General features: G+C 42.1%; 1 protein-coding gene across 1 annotated transcript in view; it reads right to left on the minus strand.

Annotated features, from left to right (window-relative positions):
- ubr1 (ubiquitin protein ligase E3 component n-recognin 1) overlaps positions 1-20,607 on the minus strand; it is a 212,293-nt gene that overhangs the window by 190,222 nt on the left and 1,464 nt on the right. The window contains exons 2-4 of the mRNA XM_080202946.1: positions 6,778-7,034; positions 3,924-4,002; positions 915-1,022 (exon numbers count right to left, since the gene is read on the minus strand). Coding sequence (XP_080059072.1) covers positions 915-1,022; positions 3,924-4,002; positions 6,778-7,034 — 444 coding nt within the window. The remainder of the gene's footprint in view (positions 1-914; positions 1,023-3,923; positions 4,003-6,777; positions 7,035-20,607) is intronic.

The raw sequence follows: 20,607 nt of genomic DNA on the forward strand, positions 1-20,607 counted from the left end.
AAAGTCTCACAACACCAGGTTAAAGTCCAGCCAGTTTATTTGATAATAAACCAACAAGCTTTCGGAAACACTGTCCCTTCGCCAGGCGTGTGGGAGGTTCAAATAAACTGGTTGGACCTTAACCTGGTGTTACGAAACTTTTTACTGCCTCTAGCTCAAAGCCATACTCCAATGCTCTCCCACACTTCTTGACACCTTTAAAGTTCAGATATAAAGGTAAATCTGCAGATTTTATTAAATCTGGTGCACAAGCCATGCCTTGCTCTCAGCAGCTAACACATAGGTTTCACTTGGGCCAAAATAACAACTGAAAATTGCTATGAGCAATACAATCTCCACTGATTCCAAGTACCCCTCTCCATTGAAGTCATAATGCATGTGGTAGTCATGACGACATCTCATATGTATTGCTCATTTATTGCTTGATTTGTCAGTCACATCAAGCATCCCTTGGCGTACACTGTCACTAAAACAAGCAGTGTCAGCCAAGGTGTAAATTTGGGGTACAGTGTAAATTTGCAGGTCATTCTCCAGTATCCAGCCTGCAGTAATAAAAAGCTCCTCAATGTAGAAAAATCATCAGATTTATGTGGCATATTTTTTTTTTTAAATGGAACGCTATCAGTAACCATCCTTGTGAAGTAGAAGCATATTGTGCAGTTGTTGTACCTGCATGAATGAAAAAGTTTTTAAATTGAATAAATGCCAAATCCAAATTCAAACAACTGTAATCTAAAACAATGAAAACCCAGAATTCCCATGGCAACAAGTGATTTCTCTACGGCAATTAATTTGGGATAGGTCAATAAGAGGGTGAGGGAAACATAAGCCTAAATTTAATTGATCTGTTTGGCCACTATCACCAGACAAGCTACAATCAATAAAGATCAAATGTTTCTGGAAAAACATCTTACCACAATGTCTTCTGAGGCACCATGTTCATGTTTTTTACAGGCAGGCCCAGTCTTCCAGGCTTCAACATCTCCACAGTCACAAAATCCTCCTCCATAGGAAGAATTCATCTTCAATACATAAAACAAACAGTGTGTTAAATAATGAAGAAACATCAGTTTTTAAAAATTAGAAAAATGGCACAAAATACTCCATCGTAAAATGTAACATAAAATGCAAGGTACCTAACACCCATTCTCTGCTGCATAGTCACAGAAGAAAGATTGGTCTCGAACATCATCAGCCACTATTGCACGCATTTAGCAGCAGCCCAAGATCTCCAGAGGCAGTACACCAAAGACTGGTTACAACAAATGAATGGTCCAAGTGCAAAAGCAAAGTTAAGATTTTTATACAAACAAAACAAAATGTACCTGTACTATGCAACTGTTCAGAAAATGAACACTCAAATGGAACTAGGTTCATCTCATACACAATTTTGTCTGGAACAAGCGAGACCAGTTTTAGTGCTCCTCACTTCTGTTCTGTCTGTGATATGCTAAGCCATAACAAACCGCATACAGGAACGGGAATCCATTTGGTATGCACGTGATTCATCTACACATCGGAATCAAATAATCACCATTTTGAAAAAAAAAGCTTTCAAATGCATGATCCTAAGTTCTCTCATTGAATGCCACTATTTTGAAGAGCAGCAAGGAGAGTTTTCCCAGTGCGACACCCACCTAGTTACAATTCGCCATCCACAGAAGGACCCATTTATCCCAACTCTCTGCTTTCTGTCAGTCAGCCAATCCTCTATCCAAGCCAATATTCCACCCCCAATCCCCTGGGACCTAACCTTCTGGATTAGCCTTTTATACAGTACCTTGTCCAATTCCTTCTGGAAGTCTAGATTTACCACATCACAGAATCTCCATTATCTAGCTTGCTGGTTACTTCCTCAAAAGGACTCCAAGAAGTCTGTCAAGTACAACTTGCCCTTCATAAAACCGTGCTGACACTGACATTGTGGGGGTTTGGTGTGTATAAATTAGCTGCCATGTTAAGTTACAACAGTGACTAAACTGAAAATTAGTTAATTTGCTGTGAAACAGTTTGGAACATCCTAACGTTGCAAAAGACATTAAAATGCTTCATTTAATGAATGGAAGTTTGACTAATGTTGGATGTTTCTTTGAAGCACACCAATCACAGTATGTCTTGTTTCCAATGGGAACTGCAAAAAAGGCAATGAAGCCAGATTGGTCACATTTGCCAAAATACTGCCAAATAAGTATTGTTCCACCTAATTGGCAAACATGGTAAACATATTCACAGGATCCGAGTCAGTTGCAAACCAGATGCGACGTCTGTTGCTCCCATGATCTAGTGACAGCACAGCCAGTGACAGGTGCTGAAGTTGCCAGGAGTAGTACTTTTGGCAGTAGACAGAGACAGAACTTCTTAATTTTGCTTCCAACCATCACATCTCAATGTTTATTCTCTGCTACCATGTTATAAATTCACTGCTCATTTATGGAATAAGAGAGGAACTAATCTTTCCTTAACGCAAGTTTAGTCACACAACCAATAGTACACAGGTTCAAATGGCAGAGGATTTGAATATGGAGACTGGTGGGGTGGGAGCTGACGACAAGGAGAAATACATCATGGTTCCGATGGCACTGAAGCCAGGGAGGGGGGAGCAGTCCTCGGTATGGCTAGTATTTACCATACCAGCACTCAAGCATTCCTTTGTCCTCAACCAACGCTTTGTGGAACACCTCAGTTCAATCCACAAGCATGAGCACAAGTTTCCAGCCACCTTTCATTTAAATTCACCATTTTGCTCCCACTTAGACCTTTCTGCCATTAGGCTCCTGCAGTTTTCCAATATAACCCAACACAAGATATCATCTTTCATCTTTAGTCCTCTGGACTTAACATGGATTTCAACAATTTTAGATTGTATCTCTGTCCTTCTTTCATTTAGCTTTTCTTTGCTAGTTTATCTTTTTTCACTCAGTTTTTTTTGCTTCTTTGATGACAACTACTCAGGATCCTGCCAATATTTAATTGTCCCTTCACCACTTCCTTTGCCTTTCTTTCTCCCCTGATGCTGGTTGCCAGACCTGCTGAGTACTTCCAGTATTTATTCTAAAAGGCTGGCAACAGGGAACTGAGTTCTAATGGCACATTGTCATTCTGATAAGTTTGTGCTCTTTTTTTTAGGTCGAGGTTCCCTTTCTTTCAGGAGCCAAGGGCAATGGTTGCTGTGGGGGCAGACTCTGTGAGGCCTGCCTCTTCACTTTATTTTCCCTCAATGTGTTTAAAAACATGGAGGGAAAATCCAGCAGGGCAACTGTGAGCTGTCCTCTGCTTTTCCTGCTTGTTGTTTTGAAAGAAAATCTGAAAATTCTGCCATCAACTCAAAGTAAAGAATTGCTCAGCTATGTAACTGCATTACAGACAATCTCTAAAACCAACCAATGGTAGCATACCGTTTTTAATTTCTCCCCCCCACGTGAAATATTAGAAGGTACGGAGGGAGTCCAAGTTACAGACAGGCTTCTTCAGTACTGATAACATGCATAATCAGTTAGACTGACAGCAACTACATTCCCTGGCCGTTTTTCTCAGCAGATGACCAAAAGCAGCAGGTGCAAATTCAAATGCATACATACCCAATGTAACAGATTTCATTAAAAAGAATTCCTGTTAGTCTTACAGCAGCCAAACACAAGGTTTCCACCAACATTAAGTTCAAGGGGAGCAGGAGTATAACAACCATCAACTCCAAGTCACACAACATCCTCCATTATTGTTCGGACTGCATCTTTGAATTGTCTACCTAGCAGAACTGTAGACAATTGAAGGACAAGTAATGATGGACAATACATACTAGTTTTGTCAACAAGGTCCACACACCAAAAATAATTTTTTCTAAAATAAAAAAGGTCTTACAAGTATTACTAAACGCTTTTGCAAATAAAATTAAAATGCAACACAAGCAGCAGAACATACTCTACCTTGTACCGATGATTTCGGTGAATACTGTTTTGGAAACAATCCATGCATAGTACACATGTGGGATCTATTGCACAGTCTCTGTAACAAAAATGGCACAGAAACTGTTTGTTAAATTCTGACCATATTTGTGACATTCTTCATCAATCACACAATCAACCAAAGCCAGTCATTTGGCCCATGTCAGGCCAACTTCCAAAGATCTATTAAATTAGTCCTACTCCTACTCATCCTCATAACATTTAAATCTCACTGCTTCAAGTATATATCCATTTTCCTTTTAATATTATTGAATCTACTTCCATCAGCCTTTCAGACAGTTTATTCCAAATCATTACGTTACATTAGCAAAAAGAAATTCTCACCTCTTTGATTTTTGTACCAATTATTTCAAATCTGAGATTACCAAATTTCCTGCCAATATAAACTTTTTCTCCCCATCTGTTCTATTGAAACCCCTCACCATTGTAAGTATCTCTATTCCATCATCCCTCAGTCTCCCAAAAGATAACCCTTGCTTCGCTTTGGATACCTTCACATAACTGAAGCCCCTTGTCTCTGGTACCATATGAATATTTACATTGTTGTGGTTCCAATCCTGGCAGCATTACTGTTGAGAGATGCTGAAAGGAAGCCAAGTGTTGGAAAAGAACAAATGTGTATTTATATAGCATCTTTCATGATCTCAGCACATCCCAAAGCCAAAGAACTAAGTTTGAAACGGGGTAACCACTGACTGTAAAGCACACGCCTTCAGTACCACAAGTTTGTAAATGAATGTATGAAAGACAAATTCTGATCTTTGTCATGTCTACATGGTGTAAAAAAGGCAGAGGCTGTAACTGAGTGCTTGCATGAAATAAGAGGGGAGAAGTTAATTATGAATGGATTTAGAAAGAACGGAAGGAGAAACTGTTGTTTTAACTTTTTGTTTAGCTGGCCACTCTAGCTGCACTCTGCCCTACATCGCCACAATTTAAGCTTAAACTAAGGCTCCAGCTGTTCTCTCAGGTGAATATTAAAGATCCTATGTTAAAATTTAAAGCAGAGCACACAAGTTCTTTTTGGTGTTGTTGTCAATATTTCTCCCTCATAGTGATTATGATGCGGAGGTGCTGGCATTGTACTGGGTTGGGCACAGTAAGAAGTCTCACAACACCAGGTTAAAGTCCAGCAGGTTTATTTGGTATCACAAGCTTTCAGAACACTGCTCCATCAGTTCACCTGAGGAAGGAACAGCATTCCAAAAGCTCATGATACCAAACAAATCTGTTGGACTTTAACCTAGTGTTGAGACTTCTTACATGGTGATTATGGTTTTGAACTAATGATCTGAAGGTCCAAGTTCATTCACGGCAACTGGGGAATTCAAATACAGTAAATTAAGTGAAACTAGAATAAAACAGAATAATAAGCTTCAATCAGCATTGCAACAACAGAACTACACATTGAAATTGTCAAAATATCCATTACATTCACCAATATTCTTCAGGGAAGGATTTTACCTGATCTCATCTAAATGTGACTCCAGATCCAAAACAACGTGTTTGACTCTCTTAACTGACTTCTGAATTTACCTAGCAGATCAAAAGACCACAAGACATAGGAGCAGAAGTAGGCTATACGACCCATTGGGGTTGCTCCACCATTCAGTGAGATCATGGCTGATCTGATAATACTCAACTCCATTTTCCCACCTTACCATCATAAGCCTTGATTCTCTTGCTGATTAAAAATGTCTATCTCAGCCTTGAGGATACTTAATGACCCAGCCTCTACATCCCTCTGCGTAAAGAATTCCACAAACTCACTACCCTCCGAAGGAGGAAATTCCTCCTCTGTCAGGGGATAGTGAATGTATGGATCAGTTATATGGGGATGGGCGACAAATGATGGCCTTGCCATCAACGTTCATACCTTGTACATTAATGAAAATTACATTATTACCTCATTGGTATTTGTGGGATTATGCTCCACACAAAATAATTACAAACTATGTGGGTCATTTTGAGTTTATGAAAAGTGTCACATAAACGTAAATTTTGTTTGTTCATACAGCACTGGATTGCGTGTTCATGCCTTGGAATTGGAACACCATTTTCTGACTCAAAAACGGTGCGACCATTTTAACTCGGATTAACAGCAGCAAGACTTGATAAAGTGGCAAATCGGCTATGTGGATATCGTATTCTTAAGATGTAATGGGATTGGTTGGCAACACGTTTGCATTTGAAAAACAATAGATTTTCTTGAATTATGGGATTCAGGACAGACATGCTGTTCCTGAAATATATTGTAGAATGCTATGAAATTCAGCAAGGCTTCACATAATGAGAAAGTACTCCAAACCAACTACTAATATCAACTATCAAAGACTTTCAAAAGTTCATAACTATCTGTGGAACTGTCAGAGGTGTCACCTTTCAAGTGATATAGTGAACCAAGCCCATGTCCGCCCTCTCACGTGAAAAGCAGTGAAGCACTTCCTAGTGTCCTGATCAATAGTTATCCTTCAATCAACGCGGATTTAGACAAGTTATTTAGTTATTATACCATCCTTGCTTTTTGAGAGAGCTTGCTGTTTACAATCTGACTGTTGCATTTCTCCATAACAGTGATTACCCTTTAAAAGTACTTCAGAGAATATAAAGTGCTTTGAGATAGTAAAAGGTGTGACATAGAAGCATTTTTTTCCTTTCTTGGATTTCTTTTGCAGAAAGTAACAGTATTTCAGCTGCCTTTGAACTCAGCAGGAAACAAGCAGAAGGCACCTGAACATTATAAGCGGCTTTAACCCTCTTGCGACCGATAAAGTCCAGAAACAGAATAACGTGCTCGATTTGCACAACTTCTCACCGGCAGGAATATGTAGTTTCTCCCCCTTTGAAAACTCGGCCACAGAGCTGTGAAGAACTATTGCTTTGTTCCAGCTTTGCAAAGCCATCTGCTGGGCTTTCTCCGAACAGAAACCATTCCAAGGTTTGGAGTAACATTTGATAGGCCTGTTCATCCTCAGGTGATTTGACATCTGATTCCAAGCAATGCATAAGAGGTACATATTGCTTCAGGTGTTGATATATCCCCAAACACAAGTCAACTCCTTCCTGCCAATTCTGTGTGAAGAAAAGTAAATGTCAGTTGCAACCAATCCTTCCCATTCTTACCTGCTGTACCAAATAGTCCAACAATGTTCATACTTTGTACATTAATGAAAATTACATTATTATCTCATTGGTACTTGAGATCTGGCTCCACACTAAATAACTGCAAACTACGTGGGACATTTTGAGATTATGAAAAATGCTACATAAATGTAAGTTTTGTTTGTTCATACAGCACTGAAATGTTAGCCAAGATTGTGTGTTCATGCTTTAGAATTGGAAACCATTTCCTAACGCAAAAAAAGTGTGACCACTTTGAGAAATTGAAATTACTGTCAAAACTTATTGCCTTGCACTCATCAGGACAAATTTACAAGAATGTTAAATTTCGGAGGGAACATCAATTTTAACTTTTCAACTAAAGTAAAACTTGGGGGACAGCCATTCCCTGGTTCATTCCCCAGGGAAATGCCTTGACCAGAGCTGACCTACATAGTTTGAATTTAAACAAGCTTGGTAGTTAACCAAGAAGATAAATGTAAAATACTGCAGATGCTGGAATCGGAAACAGAAACAGATAGAGAATCTCAGTGGGTTTGACAATATCTGTGGGGAGAGAAGACAGTCAATGCTGAGTCTAGATGACGCTTTGTCAGAGTTCTGACAAAGGGTCATCTAGACTCAAAACGTTGGCTCTATTCTCTCCCCACAGCTGCTATCAGACCTGTTGAGAGTTTCCAGCATTTTCTGTTTTTATTTGGGTAGTTAACTGTTTCCGTAGCAAGTTCATTAGTCACAAGTAAGGCTTACATTAACACTGCAATGAAATTATTGTGAAATTCCCCTAGTCGACACACTCTGGCGCCAGTTCAGGTCAACGCACCTGATCAGCATGGCTTTCAAATGGTAGCAACACCTCTACCAATCAGCACTTTTTTCTCATTCGCTGTAAGTGTTGTTGTTCTCTTTGAAATTTGGTATTCTTGTGAATCTGTCCAGATGAATGCATGACAAAAAGCTTTGACAGCATGCTTTTCGTTTTCAGTAATACTTAAGTTGGGTTCCCTGCTGAACTGTTCACTGTTTCTTAGCAGAAATTTAAGAAAAAAAACCGAATAGCTTAGACTATTGCTGGTTTAAGCACTTATAGTCTATAACTGTTTTAAAACCATTCCTTATAAAGGGCAGTACGGTGGCACAGTAGCTGGCAATGCTGCTTCATAGCACCAGAGACCTGGGTTCAATTCCAGCCTTGTGTGATTGTCTGTGTGGAGTTTGCACATTCACCCCAAGTCTGTGTGGGTTTCATTGGAGTGCTCCTGTTTCCAAAGGTGTGCAGATTAGATGGATTGGCCATACTAACTTTTCCCTTAGTGTCCCAAGATGTACAGGTTAAAGAATTTAACAGGATAAATACGTGGGGTTACAGATATAGGGTCAAACAAAGATGCTCTGTCAGAGAATTTGTACAGAGAAGATGGACTGAATGGCCTCCTTCTGCACCATAGGGATTCTATGAAAGCTTTCTGTTATAGTATGGTTTCTTTTGTATAATGTGATAGGATGGTTACGATAACGTATCTTACCAAAACCAGTAATTCACATCACAACCATAAAAGAATGACTCTGAATACCACAGAACAAATACGGGAACCACCTAATTTTCCTTTCTGCAATGTGCTATTAGCATTGGGACTTTCCATCCTGCAGTTCTAAAATATGCTAATGCTATTTTGATGTATGCACTGCACTTGTGAGCAACAGCTGCCATAAACAGGAAATTTGTTACTAGTTTCTTAACTTGGAAGTCACCAATAAGGATGACATTTATAGCTCATCTCTAGTTGCTCTGAGCAGGTGATGGTGAACCACTTTCATGAACCATTGTAACAGTTTAATATAACCGAGTGTTATGCTTGTCCACTTTCACAGGGCAGAGACTGTGATTCGCCAAAGCTCCATATATATGCGTACAGTTGAAAATACAAGAAAAAGAAGAATGTCAGATTGAAAACAACAGTGCTTCAAACAGTCTGTTTACTTCCGAGATAAAGAAAATTAGGATCTCACGAACAGCTAATTTGGGCATGTATGGGGTGTCAGGGAGGGGTAATACCTTTGTTGGGGGAACATGTCACGTCCTTTCAGGGCAGTTTGTCTATCCTTTGTCCCCACCTGGCACTCAGCTCTCACTTGTGGCTCCCCCTAGCTGTTTGCATGCGACAGCGGCCACAGCCCGGACAACGGCCTTGACGAGCCAGCTAAACCAGGTGAGGGTAGCCAACAGGTCTCAACCCTCAATGAGACAGGGAGATGTCTATCCCAGCATGTGAAGACAGAGTCCAGCGGATTGAGCGGAAGACACCAATGGAAGGTCCAACAGTCAAGAAGGCAGTCTCTGCAAGCATCGTGGAACACGAAGAGCAGGAGAAGACAAGACGACGTCCTGGTCATCCACTGCGCCTAGTCCCACCTCCAGCCATCTTGACTCTCGTCTTGCCACTGGATCTAGATGGGAATTGGGAAGAGAGAGTGAGGCTGACGCTGCGCAACTCTCCCTCACTTTAATCCAAATTTGACACCATCATCATGTGTCCTGTTCAACCCTTGGGGTCCTGTGGCGATGGGTGAGCGGTGAAGCAGCAGATGTGGATACACTGGGAGCTGTAGTCACGGACCTGCACGCAGGCGGCTCAGGTCTAATGGTTGTTTTCCGCTGACCGAAGCAGCAGTGGAACTCGGCATCTACCCGGGCAACTGAGCAGTCCTCTTCAGGACTGAATGAGGAAGGGGCTAGAAAAGGTGCCCTAAACATTGCCTGCTTCACTACATCCTGGCCAGTTTACCGCGGCTGGCGGTGATCCCAACTTGCGGTCGAACACACAAAATAAAACACAAGGTGACACTGCTGACCACTGGCACTTGGAACGTGCGCACGCTTTTGGACAACCCTATAGCAGACAGACCAGAGAGAAGAACAGCCTTAGTTGCCAGAGAGCTTGCAAGATACAACATTGACATTGCAGCCCTGAGCGAAACTCGTCTTGCCAACGTAGGTCAGTTGACTGAAACTGGAGGTGGATACGTTATTTTCTGGAGCAGTCGCGGTAGCGATGAGCGTCGCGATGCTGGAGTTGGATTCGTCGTCAGGAGTCACCTTGTTCGGAAACTTGATAGTCTACCCAAGGGTGTGAATGACCAACTTATGACATTACAGCTTCCGCTACAGAACAGAAATCAAGCCACCCTGATCAGCGCCTATGCCCCCACAACGAACAACCTGGACAAGATGAAAGACAAGTTCTACGAAGAACTAGACGCCCTAGTATCAGCTGATCTTGCTTGGCGATTTCAATGCAAGAGTAGGGTGTGACTCTGCAATCTGGCAGGGAGGGCAGCACGGTAGCACAGTGGTTAGCACCGCTGCTTCACAACTCCAGGCTCCTGCATTCGATTCCCAGCTTGGGTCACTATCTGTGTGGAGTTTGCACAATTCTCCTTGTGTCTGCGTGGGTTTCTTCCAGGTGCTCCGGTTTCCTCCCACAGTCCAAAAATGTGCAGGTTAGATATGTTGATTGGCCATACTAAGAAATTGCCCCTTAGTGTTCAGGGATGCATAGGTTAGAGGGATTAGTGGGTATAATATGTAGGGATATGGGGGTAGCGCCTGGGTGGTATTGTGTTCAGTGCAGACTCGACCCTCTTTCTGCACTGTAGGGTTCTATGATTCTATGGAGTCATTGGGAGGCATGGAGTGGGCAAGTGTAACAGTAATGGCCTACTCTTACTGAAGACCTGTGCAGCACACAATCTCCTCATCACCAACACAACCTTGCATCTGCGTACCCGTAACAAGACCTCCTGGATGCAACCCCGCTCTAAACATTGGCATCTTATCGACTACGTCATTGTCAGGAGAAAAGACAGGCAGGATGTCAGAGTAACCAAGGCCATGTGTGGGTCTGACTGCTGGACAGACCACAGGCCCACTGTCTCCAAAATGAGGCTCCGCATCAGACCCAAGAGGCGACCACAAGGAAGCAAGGCTATGAAAAGAATCAATGCAGCCAAGCTAAAGAACCCCAGCATAGCTTCAGCACTGGCTGAAGACTTAGAAATCAAGCTTGCTGACCTACACCTCGCAGACAGCACTGAGGATGACTGGGAACGCTTCAGGGATGCTATCCATACATCTGCACTGAAGACACTTGGGCCCTCCACCCGCAAGCAGCATGATAGGTTTGATGAGAATGATGACGAGATGTAGGCTCTACTTGTTGAAAAGCACTGTCTTCATCGGGCCTGTCAGAACGACCCATCTTCAGCTGCCAAGAAAAACGCTTTTACTAGTGCTCGCAGGACAGTCCAGAATAAACTGCATAAAATGCAGGATGCCTGGCTGAGCGCCAAGGCAGATGAAATACAGGGACATGCTGACAGAAACGACTTGAAACGGTCCTATGAAGCCCTCAACACGCTCTTTGGACCTCAATCTCTCGGGAGATTCCCCCTCCTGAGTACAGATGGTACAACTCTCATTACAGAGAAGGCTCAGATCCTGCAGAGATGGGCTGAACACTTTGAAGCCGTCCTCAAACGACCGTCATCTATTAACGATGAGGCAATAGACAGGATTCCCCAGGTTGATATCAAGAGCACCATGGATGACCCACCGGTAGTAGCCAAAGTCACGAAAGCTGTCAGCCAGTTATCCAGTGGCAAAGCCCCGGTGGCAGATGCCATACCCGCAGAGATCTATAAAGCTGCTGGTCCTGCACTTATCAAGAAGCTCACCTAGTTGTTCCAGTCCTTTTGGAAGTAAGGATCCATTCCTCAGGAACTTAAAGCTGCTTCCATCGTACACCTCTACAAGAGGAAGGGCAATCGGCACGTATGCGACAACCACCGAGGAATCTCGCTGCTCTCCATCACAGGAAAAACCCTCGCAAGAGTCCTGCTAAATCGTCTGGTCACTCATCTGGAGCTGGGCCTGCTTCCCGAGTCACAGTGTGGCTTCCACAAAGGTTGTGGGACTACTGACATGATTTTTGCTGCACGCCAACTTCAGGAGAAGTGTCAGGAGCAGAATCGCGAGCTCTACACAACCTTTGTTGACATCGCAAAAGCCTTCGATACTGTAAGCAGACAAGGCTTGTGGAGGATCATGTCAAAGTTCGGCTGCTCCCCCAAATTCATTCAGATGGTACGCCAGTTCCATGATGGCCAGAGTACTGGATGGTGGAGAATCCTCTGAGGCATTCCCAGTCACCAATGGCATGAAACAGTGCTGTGTGCTCGCATCCACACTGTTCAGCATGACGTTTACTGCTATGCTGAATAATGCCTTCCAAGACAGTGTTGCTGGAATCAGCCTCAAGTACAGACTGGATGGGAAGCTCTTCAACCTGAGGAGACTTCAAGCTATTACCGAAGTGAAGGAGACTGTTCTGAGAGATTTCCTCTTTGCCGATGACTGCTGGCCCTCAGAGCCAGAGATGCAAGTCAGTATGGACAAATTTTCCATGGCTTGTGACAACTTTGGACTCACCATCAACATTAAAAAGACCAAAGTCATGCACCATACACAGAACCCATAATCATAATCAAAGGGCAGAAACTACAGGCAGTGGACCAGTTCACTTATCTTGGCAGCACCATCTCCCAAGCAGTGACTATTGATACAGAAGTTAACTGCAGAGTAGCAAAGGCAAGTTCTGCTTTTGGTAGATTGCACTCCACTGTATGGGAGCATCGAGCAATCAGCCCAGCAACAAAACTGAAGGTCTACAGTGCCGTGGTACTCACTATCCTCCTGTATGCCTGTGAAATGTGGACTGTGTATCAAAGGCATGCAAGACAGCTCAATCATTTCCACGTGACTTGTCTTCGCAGAATACTACGCACCAGATGGCAAGACAAAGTACCAGACACTCACTCTAGAGCAAGTCTACCATCAGTCCACACACTGCTGATGAGAGCACAGACCTGGTGGGCAGGTCATGTCACGTCATCCGTATGCCAGTCAAGCGCATACCCAAGCAGCTCCTTTTTGGGGAACTGTCTGCTGGAAGGTGCTCGCATGGAGGGCAGAAGAAACGTTTCAAATATACACTCAAAGCCTCCCTGAAGTCGTCTGACATTGACACGACCACCTGGGAAACGCTGGCACAAAACCGCCCTACCTGGTGCTGCCTCATCCACAAAGGCTGTCAAGCTCATGAAGCAAGGTGTATTGCTGAAGCACAACTTAAGCGCGAGCTGCGGAAGTCCAGAGCCACCAGCGCAACAACGACAGTGTCTACACAAGTCTGTCCAATATGTGCCAGGACATTCCGTGCCCAAATTGGCCTGATCAATCATCTTCGGATGCACTGCATGCAGCCTCAAAATGATTAATGGTGTCGAGATCCTCATCGACGACTATGGACGAGCAACATTACTTCCGAGATAAAGAAAATTAGGATCTCAAGAACAGCTAATCAGCAACCATAGGCAGCAGAAGCTGCGGCTCACCGCTATGTACTGAACAACTGATCACAAATTTTGGAGGGGTGAGAGCAGCCATAGATTAAATTTGATATTTATATTTACTATTCCTACACCAGGTCACTTCCAAAGCAATAGTAAAAAGCATTTAATTATTACAGCACACAGAGTGTTGCATTTGAAGACAAATGCAAGTTTGCGACTAAGCATAAAGTTCTTTTTGAAATCACTCCAAAACGATATTTTTAAAGACATTCTGTTTGTTCTGTACACCGAGTAAAGCTTTTGGTAGAAAGAAAATTTTAGTTCACAGTATACTATGCAATAGATAAAAAGTATGGCAAAGCAACAGGATGTGGAGATGCTGGCATTGGACTGAGGTAAGCACAGTAAGAAGTCTCACAACACCAGGTTAAAGTCCAACAGGTTTATTTGGCAGCACAAGCTTTCGGAGTCTTGCTCCTGAACAGATGGTGGTGAACCATCTGAAGAAGCAGCAAGATTTCAAAAAGGCGCTTCTTGCCTGAAAAAGAAGCAAGACTCCAAAAACTTGTGCTGACAAATAAACTTTAACCTGGTGTTGTGAGACTTCTTACTGAAGCAACAGGAGACAGGGCTTGATGCCACACTCCCATACTTCACAAAAGAATGTAAAGGGAACAGAAGGAAGCAGGAACATGAAATATCACAGAAAGAATCTGTACCAGCTGAGGTGCATTCTAATTGTCCCTGTCATTTGTATTTGTTAAGGAGCATATTCAACTTTGCCTCAACCTGAGGAAGGAATCCCCGAAAGTAACTGGGTGGCAGCTGTAGTAAAACTTGACTACATTACGAATATACTGTTGGCTGAGGTGCATTTTAGCACACCTTGTGGTCATGAAGGGTACCAATAAATGCAACTATTTTTCATAGAACGCTTTTGTTTTGAAAGATAACTTCATAAGATTAACTTAGTACATTTACGTGGCATAAATGTACAACACAATCTGCTTTTAACTGAAATTAAAAGATTTTAAAACTTCATAATTTAAGTGATTCCTGGACCAAATAAAAAATTTAGCACTAGTCTAGGCTTGTTAAACATAACATTGAAGAACAAGCCTCTTCATAAATTTTGAAGAAACATTTTCAGAGACCGTATATCAATATTAATACATCTGGTGGGGCTGATACCTCAGGTAATCTTTGTCACATCATTTCCAAAGAGTGGGCAAAGGCACAATGGACAAAATAGTCTCCTTCTGTGTTTCATTTGTTTTACACAAGTTACAATGATCAGGGACATGCTGTCTGAAAGGGTACTGGAAACAGATTCAATAATAACTTCAAGAGAAAGTTGCAAAAGTACTTAAAAGGAGAAAAGTTGCAAGGTTATGGAGAAAGAGCAGGGGAGTGAGACCAGTTGGATATCATTTTCAACAGGCTAGCACAGGCTCACTGGGCCAAGTGTCCCCTTCCCTACCCTACCACAGAATTCTAAATTCACTGCAAGGTAAACAACCTAGCCCAGTTTAATCTTGGGATTATATATTTATTTGTTGCTGTATACTTAGGTGGCATAATCGTCCTTTGAAACAGATCAACAGACTGCCCCCAGATACCCAAAGTCACTGGACAAAAACTCCACAGGTTGTCCCTCAAATTAATAATGTTGCAAGTTAATTCAAAATATGAATCACTGTTAATGATGCACAGATCTGCAGCCTGAAACTGGCTAGCACATTCCAATTTGCAAAGTTCCTTGACCAGGATACACTTAAACCCTGACTGACCTCAGTCTGTGACTTTATGCCCTTACAGATCTGCCCATGGTGGAATAATACATAATGAACAGAAAATGTTGGAAATACTCAACAAGTCTGACAGCATCTGGCATTATTAAGAAAGATCATTTACCAGAAGCTTTAACACACATGATCAGTTCTGAGTATTTCCAGTTTTTTTAATTTCAGATTTCCAAAATCTACAGTATTTTGCTTTTCAAATAATGCATTGTCCATGTCACTGTTTAAAATTTATAAATAAGTCAATATATCATGAGCATGGAGTTTTTTTTTAATAATTCCAAATAGTATCCAAGCCTGCCCACTTTCTTAGTGACCATAATTTGAATGATAAATATTGAATTATCTGTTTTTTTGCTATAATGACATAATGGCTATCGTGTAGGGTTTGACTAAGGGGAACAGGTGAATTATTAATCCAGGTTTCCAGATTACTCCTCCAGCAACCAGTTTGGGGGCGGGGGGGACGTATGCAGCCCAGTCACCCTGTTTAATTGAATATTTGCTGCTGAGATAAACAATAGGCTACCACTCAGTGGTGTCAGCTACTTCTCTGAATGCAAGCGATGAATCAGTTTACTTTGAAAAGAACTCAGAGGCATTAACTACACATATTGTTGTGCAAGAAAAATCATTTGCTACCTCACTCTGCATTCAAATCCAGCAATATTTTCAGTTCAATTGTATTTCGTAAGCTGATCATAATACAATCTACTCCTGACAACTCAACATCTTATTTTGAAAGACAACAATAGTTAAAAACAGCTCCACGAATGTCACCTGAACCCAAACATTGTCCTTAAAAGCAAACTCCGATGTGTTGTGCTTGGATTAAATCCACAGATGGAGGAGGGAGCTTTTGTGACAGAACAGAAAATTTTTCGGATTGCGGGCAAATGGGATCAAATATTATGGGGACAAAGCAGGATAAGTCTATTGAGTTGGATGATCAGCCATGATCGTAATAAAGAGCAGAGCAGGCTCAAAGGACCAAATGGCCTCCTGCTGTTCCTATCTTCAATATTTCTTCATCAGAATAATACTAACGAGGCACTATTCTACCAACTGATTTTTACTAGCTTTGGTTAACTGCTTATTAAAGATCAGCAAACTGAAGATATAACAGGACAATGCCGCTATCCTCAGCCCAAAGGTCTAATTCATAACAAGCTCACTTGCTAGATCAAATAAGAACTAAGAGCTTTTAACTCTTAATTCTTAGTACACAGAGCTTAGTAAAATAGAGAGTTATAGGTAAGCCTAGTTACCTCTAAGGTAGGTACATGTTCGGCACAACTTTGTGGGCCAAAGGGCCTGTATTGTGCTGTAGTTTTTCTATGCTTCTGTGTTAATGGCTAACAGATTTTGTCTCGACTTGTTCTTTAAAGATTCCTGACCATTTTTGGACATTTCTAGTCCAGCAGGCACAACTTTTAACAAAAATATTTAATTGTAGGTTACTGAAAGTATTTTATAATGTCGTAAAAATTCTAATAGTTTTATAAAGGTTCATTTGAAAGTATAGAAAAGGTTGAAATGAAAACAGAAAATACTGGATAAACTCAATAGGTCCGGCAGCATTTGTGAAGAGAGTTAACATTTCTAGTCCATACGACAATTCAACAGAACTGAAAAGAGATAGAAATGTGAATAATTACATGCTTGGAGAGGAGCAGATAGAAAGTCAGTGTTAGGTCAGAGCTAAGGAGAGATTGACAAAGATATCATGGACATGAGACAAAAGAGCTGTTAACTGCCATTAAAGACTGAAGAGTGTTAATAGTGGCAAAGGTAGAAAAGCAGAACTTGTTAATAAGGTCAGTGCTCAATGGGAGCAAAACTGAACAAGAAGTGACAGTGACCACGTGGGGGAGGGGTGGAATTATATTGAGACCAGCCAGGGGAACTGAACGACAGAAAACAAATGGAGCGAGTCAAGAAATGAGGGTGGTGTTTACTGTCTAAAGTTGTCGAACTCACTTTTGAGTCCTGAAGGCTCTAACATGTCCAATCAGAAGATGAGATTCTATTTTTTCAGTTTGTGTTGAGCCTCACTACAGCATTGCAGCAGGCTGAGAATGGACATGTGAGCAAGATGCTGAGTTGAAATGGCAAGTGACCAGGTGGTTGGGGAAGTCATGCTATCGATGGAGCGGTAGTGCTCTGCAAAGCAGTCACCAAATCTGTATTTAATCTCCCCAATAAGAAATCTCACAACACCAGGTTAAATCCAACAGGTTTATTTGGTAGCACAAGCTTTCGGAGCACTACCCCTTCATCAGGTGAATGAAGAGTTGGGTTCACAAACAGGTCATAAATAGACACAAACTCAATTGCAAAATAATGGTTGGAATATGAGTATTTACAAATAATCAAGTCTTTACAGGAATAGACAATGTGAGTGGAGAGAAGGTTAAGTACACATTAAAATTATGTGAATTGTATCAAGCCAAGGCAGTTAGTAAGATTTTGTAAGCCTAGGCAAATCGTGGGGGCGACAGGTAATCTGACATGAACCCAAGATGCTTGTTGAGGCCGTCCTCATGTGTGCAGAATTTAGCTATCAGTTTCTGCTCAGCAATTCTGCATTGTCGTGTCTTGAAGAGTGCCTTGGAGAACGCTTACCTGAAGATCGGAGGCTGAATGCCCTTGACTGCTGAAGTGTTCCCCGACAGGAAGGGAACACTCCTGTCCAGTGATTGTCGAGTAGCATCCATTCATCTGTTGTCTTAGCGTCTGCATGGTCTCGCCAATATACCATGCCTCAGGACATCCTTTCCTGCAGCATATCAGGTAGACAACGTTGGCCAAGTTGCAAGAGTACGTACCATGTACCTGGTGGATGGTATCCTGACGTGAGATGATGGCATCTGTGTCGATGATCAGGCAAGTCTTGCGGAGGTTGCTGTGGCAGAATTGTGTGGTGTTGTGGTCGCTGTTCTCCTGAAGGCTGGGTAGTTTACTGTGGACAATGGTCAGAGTACCCTTTGTCATCCAGTACTTCCCTGGAGTTGGAGGAGCTACGACATCTTTTGAGCCTTCAACATGTCATCAATGGAAACGAACATCTTGCCAAGGCCATCCGCACACCCCCAATACTTGTCTTCAAACAACCATGCAACCTCAAGCAGACCCCTGTCCGCAACAAACTACCCAGCCTTCAAGGGAACAGTGACCACAACACCACACAACCTCTACAAGATGTGCCAGATCATCTACACAAATACCATGATCTCACATCAGAACACCATCCACCAGGTGCACGGTGCATGCAATTCGGCCAACATTATCTACCTGTTTCTCTGCAGGAAAGGATGTCCCAAGGCATGGTACATCGGCAAGACCATGCAGGTGCTACGACAACGAATGAATGGACAGCGCTCAACAATCACCAGGCAGGAGTGTTCCCTTCCTGTCAGAACACTTCTGTGGTCAAGGGCATTCAGCCTCCGATCTTCAGGTAAGCATTCTCCAAGGCTGCCTTCAAGATACACGACATTGCAAAATCGCTGAGCAGAAACTGATACCTAAGTTCCGCACACATAAGAATGGCCTCAACTAGGATCTTGGGTTCGCATACACAACTTGTAACCCCCACAATTTGCCTGGTCTTACAAAATCTTGTCCTGGCTTGAGACAATTCACATTTCTTTAACCAGTGCTTAACCCTCTCTCCACTCACATTGTCTGCACCTGTAAAGACTCAAATTCCAACCAATTTCTTGCATTTGAGTCTGTGTCTACATATGCCCTGTTTGTGAACCCAACTCTCCACTCACCCGATGTTGGGGCAGCACTTCGAAAGCTCGTGCTACCCGTTGGACTTTAAGTTGGTGTTGTGAGACTTCTACCCCAGTCCAATGCCAGCACCTTCACATCTTAATCTCTCCAAGATAGAGGAGACGGCATTAGGAGCAACAAATACAGTAGGCCAAATTAGAGATGCAAGTGAAATGCTGCATCACCTAAAAGTTGTATTTGGGCCCTTGAACATGAGGAGATAAAGGAGCAGAAGTTGCCTCATCAGTAATTAATTACTTGGGAAAGTGCTGTGGGAAGGGGATGGTGACGCCAGGGATAGAGCGGCCATTACAGAATGCTAATATGGGAGGCGGGGGGGGGGGGAAATGTGTGTGTGTGTGTGTGGGGAAGTAATGTCATCAGTTGACAGAAATGGCAGAGGTTTTTCCAGCATTTTCTGTTTTTATTTCAGATTTCAAACTTGTGCAATATTTTGCTTTTAAGGAAAATAAACTGAGTTGGTGCTGGAGGCAGCTATCCTAAACTCTGAAAAAAAAACCTGGATCTATACCTTAAATGCAGCAAACTACAAAGCAATGGGCCAGGTGCAGTAAGGTGGGATTAGAAAGGCACCTGGGTGTCTTTGACCTGGCATGAACAAGATAGGCCTAAAGGCCTCCTTCTGTGCTTTAAGTTTTCCATGGTTCTAAGAATTAGACTGGTACGTAAGTACATCTTCCAGAGTGGGACTGAGCCATGATAACTGGTAAAGAATCAGGATCAATTCCCAGTCTGGGCTGAATTAACTGACTTTAACCAAGATGATGATAGAGTGCAATAGACATCATCAGTTCTGTGGTAGGGCAAAAGAGAAGCAAATTTGCTCAGGATTATTGAATTTTTCTGGAAGCATAAAATAAATAATGACTGAACAAATGACATAAAAATATGGACACAAAATGAAATTGCATACAATAAAAAGGATGTATACACAGTGATTGAAACAGCCTCTTTTCACTATTTTTTTTAAGTGCAATAGAATATAAATAATGCCCATATTCTCCAATCAATCCCATCACCAGTCACAGGAGCACATCACTTTTTGCCCGCACATCAACCCACCCATTCTCCCCTACAACTGCTAGTTTGCTATTAAATACCAATGTTAAATCATCAATTGCAGTTCATGGGTATATAGTAGTCTACTTAAGGTATAAACAAAAAATATTGCGTTTATATGGCATCTTTAACAAAAAACATCCCAGAGTTCTTCACAGGAACACAATCAAACAAAAGTTGACACAGAGCTATTTCAGAACATATTAAAATGTGAAAGAACATATTAAAATTGTCAGAGGTAGATTTTAAGGAGTTACTTAATCATAGAAACCCTATAGTACAGAAAGAGGCCATTTGATCTATCGAGTCTGCACCGACCACAATCCTATCCAGGCTCCACCCCTATATCCCTACACATCTACCCACTAATCCCTCTAACCTACGCATCTCAGGATACTAAGGGCAATTTTTTAAGCATGGCCAATCAACCTAACCTGCGCATCTTTGGACTG

Source organism: Carcharhinus amblyrhynchos, chromosome 14 (genome assembly GCF_965287045.1).
Source record: "Carcharhinus amblyrhynchos chromosome 14, sCarAmb.v2.hapA, whole genome shotgun sequence".
NCBI lineage: Eukaryota > Metazoa > Chordata > Chondrichthyes > Carcharhiniformes > Carcharhinidae > Carcharhinus > Carcharhinus amblyrhynchos.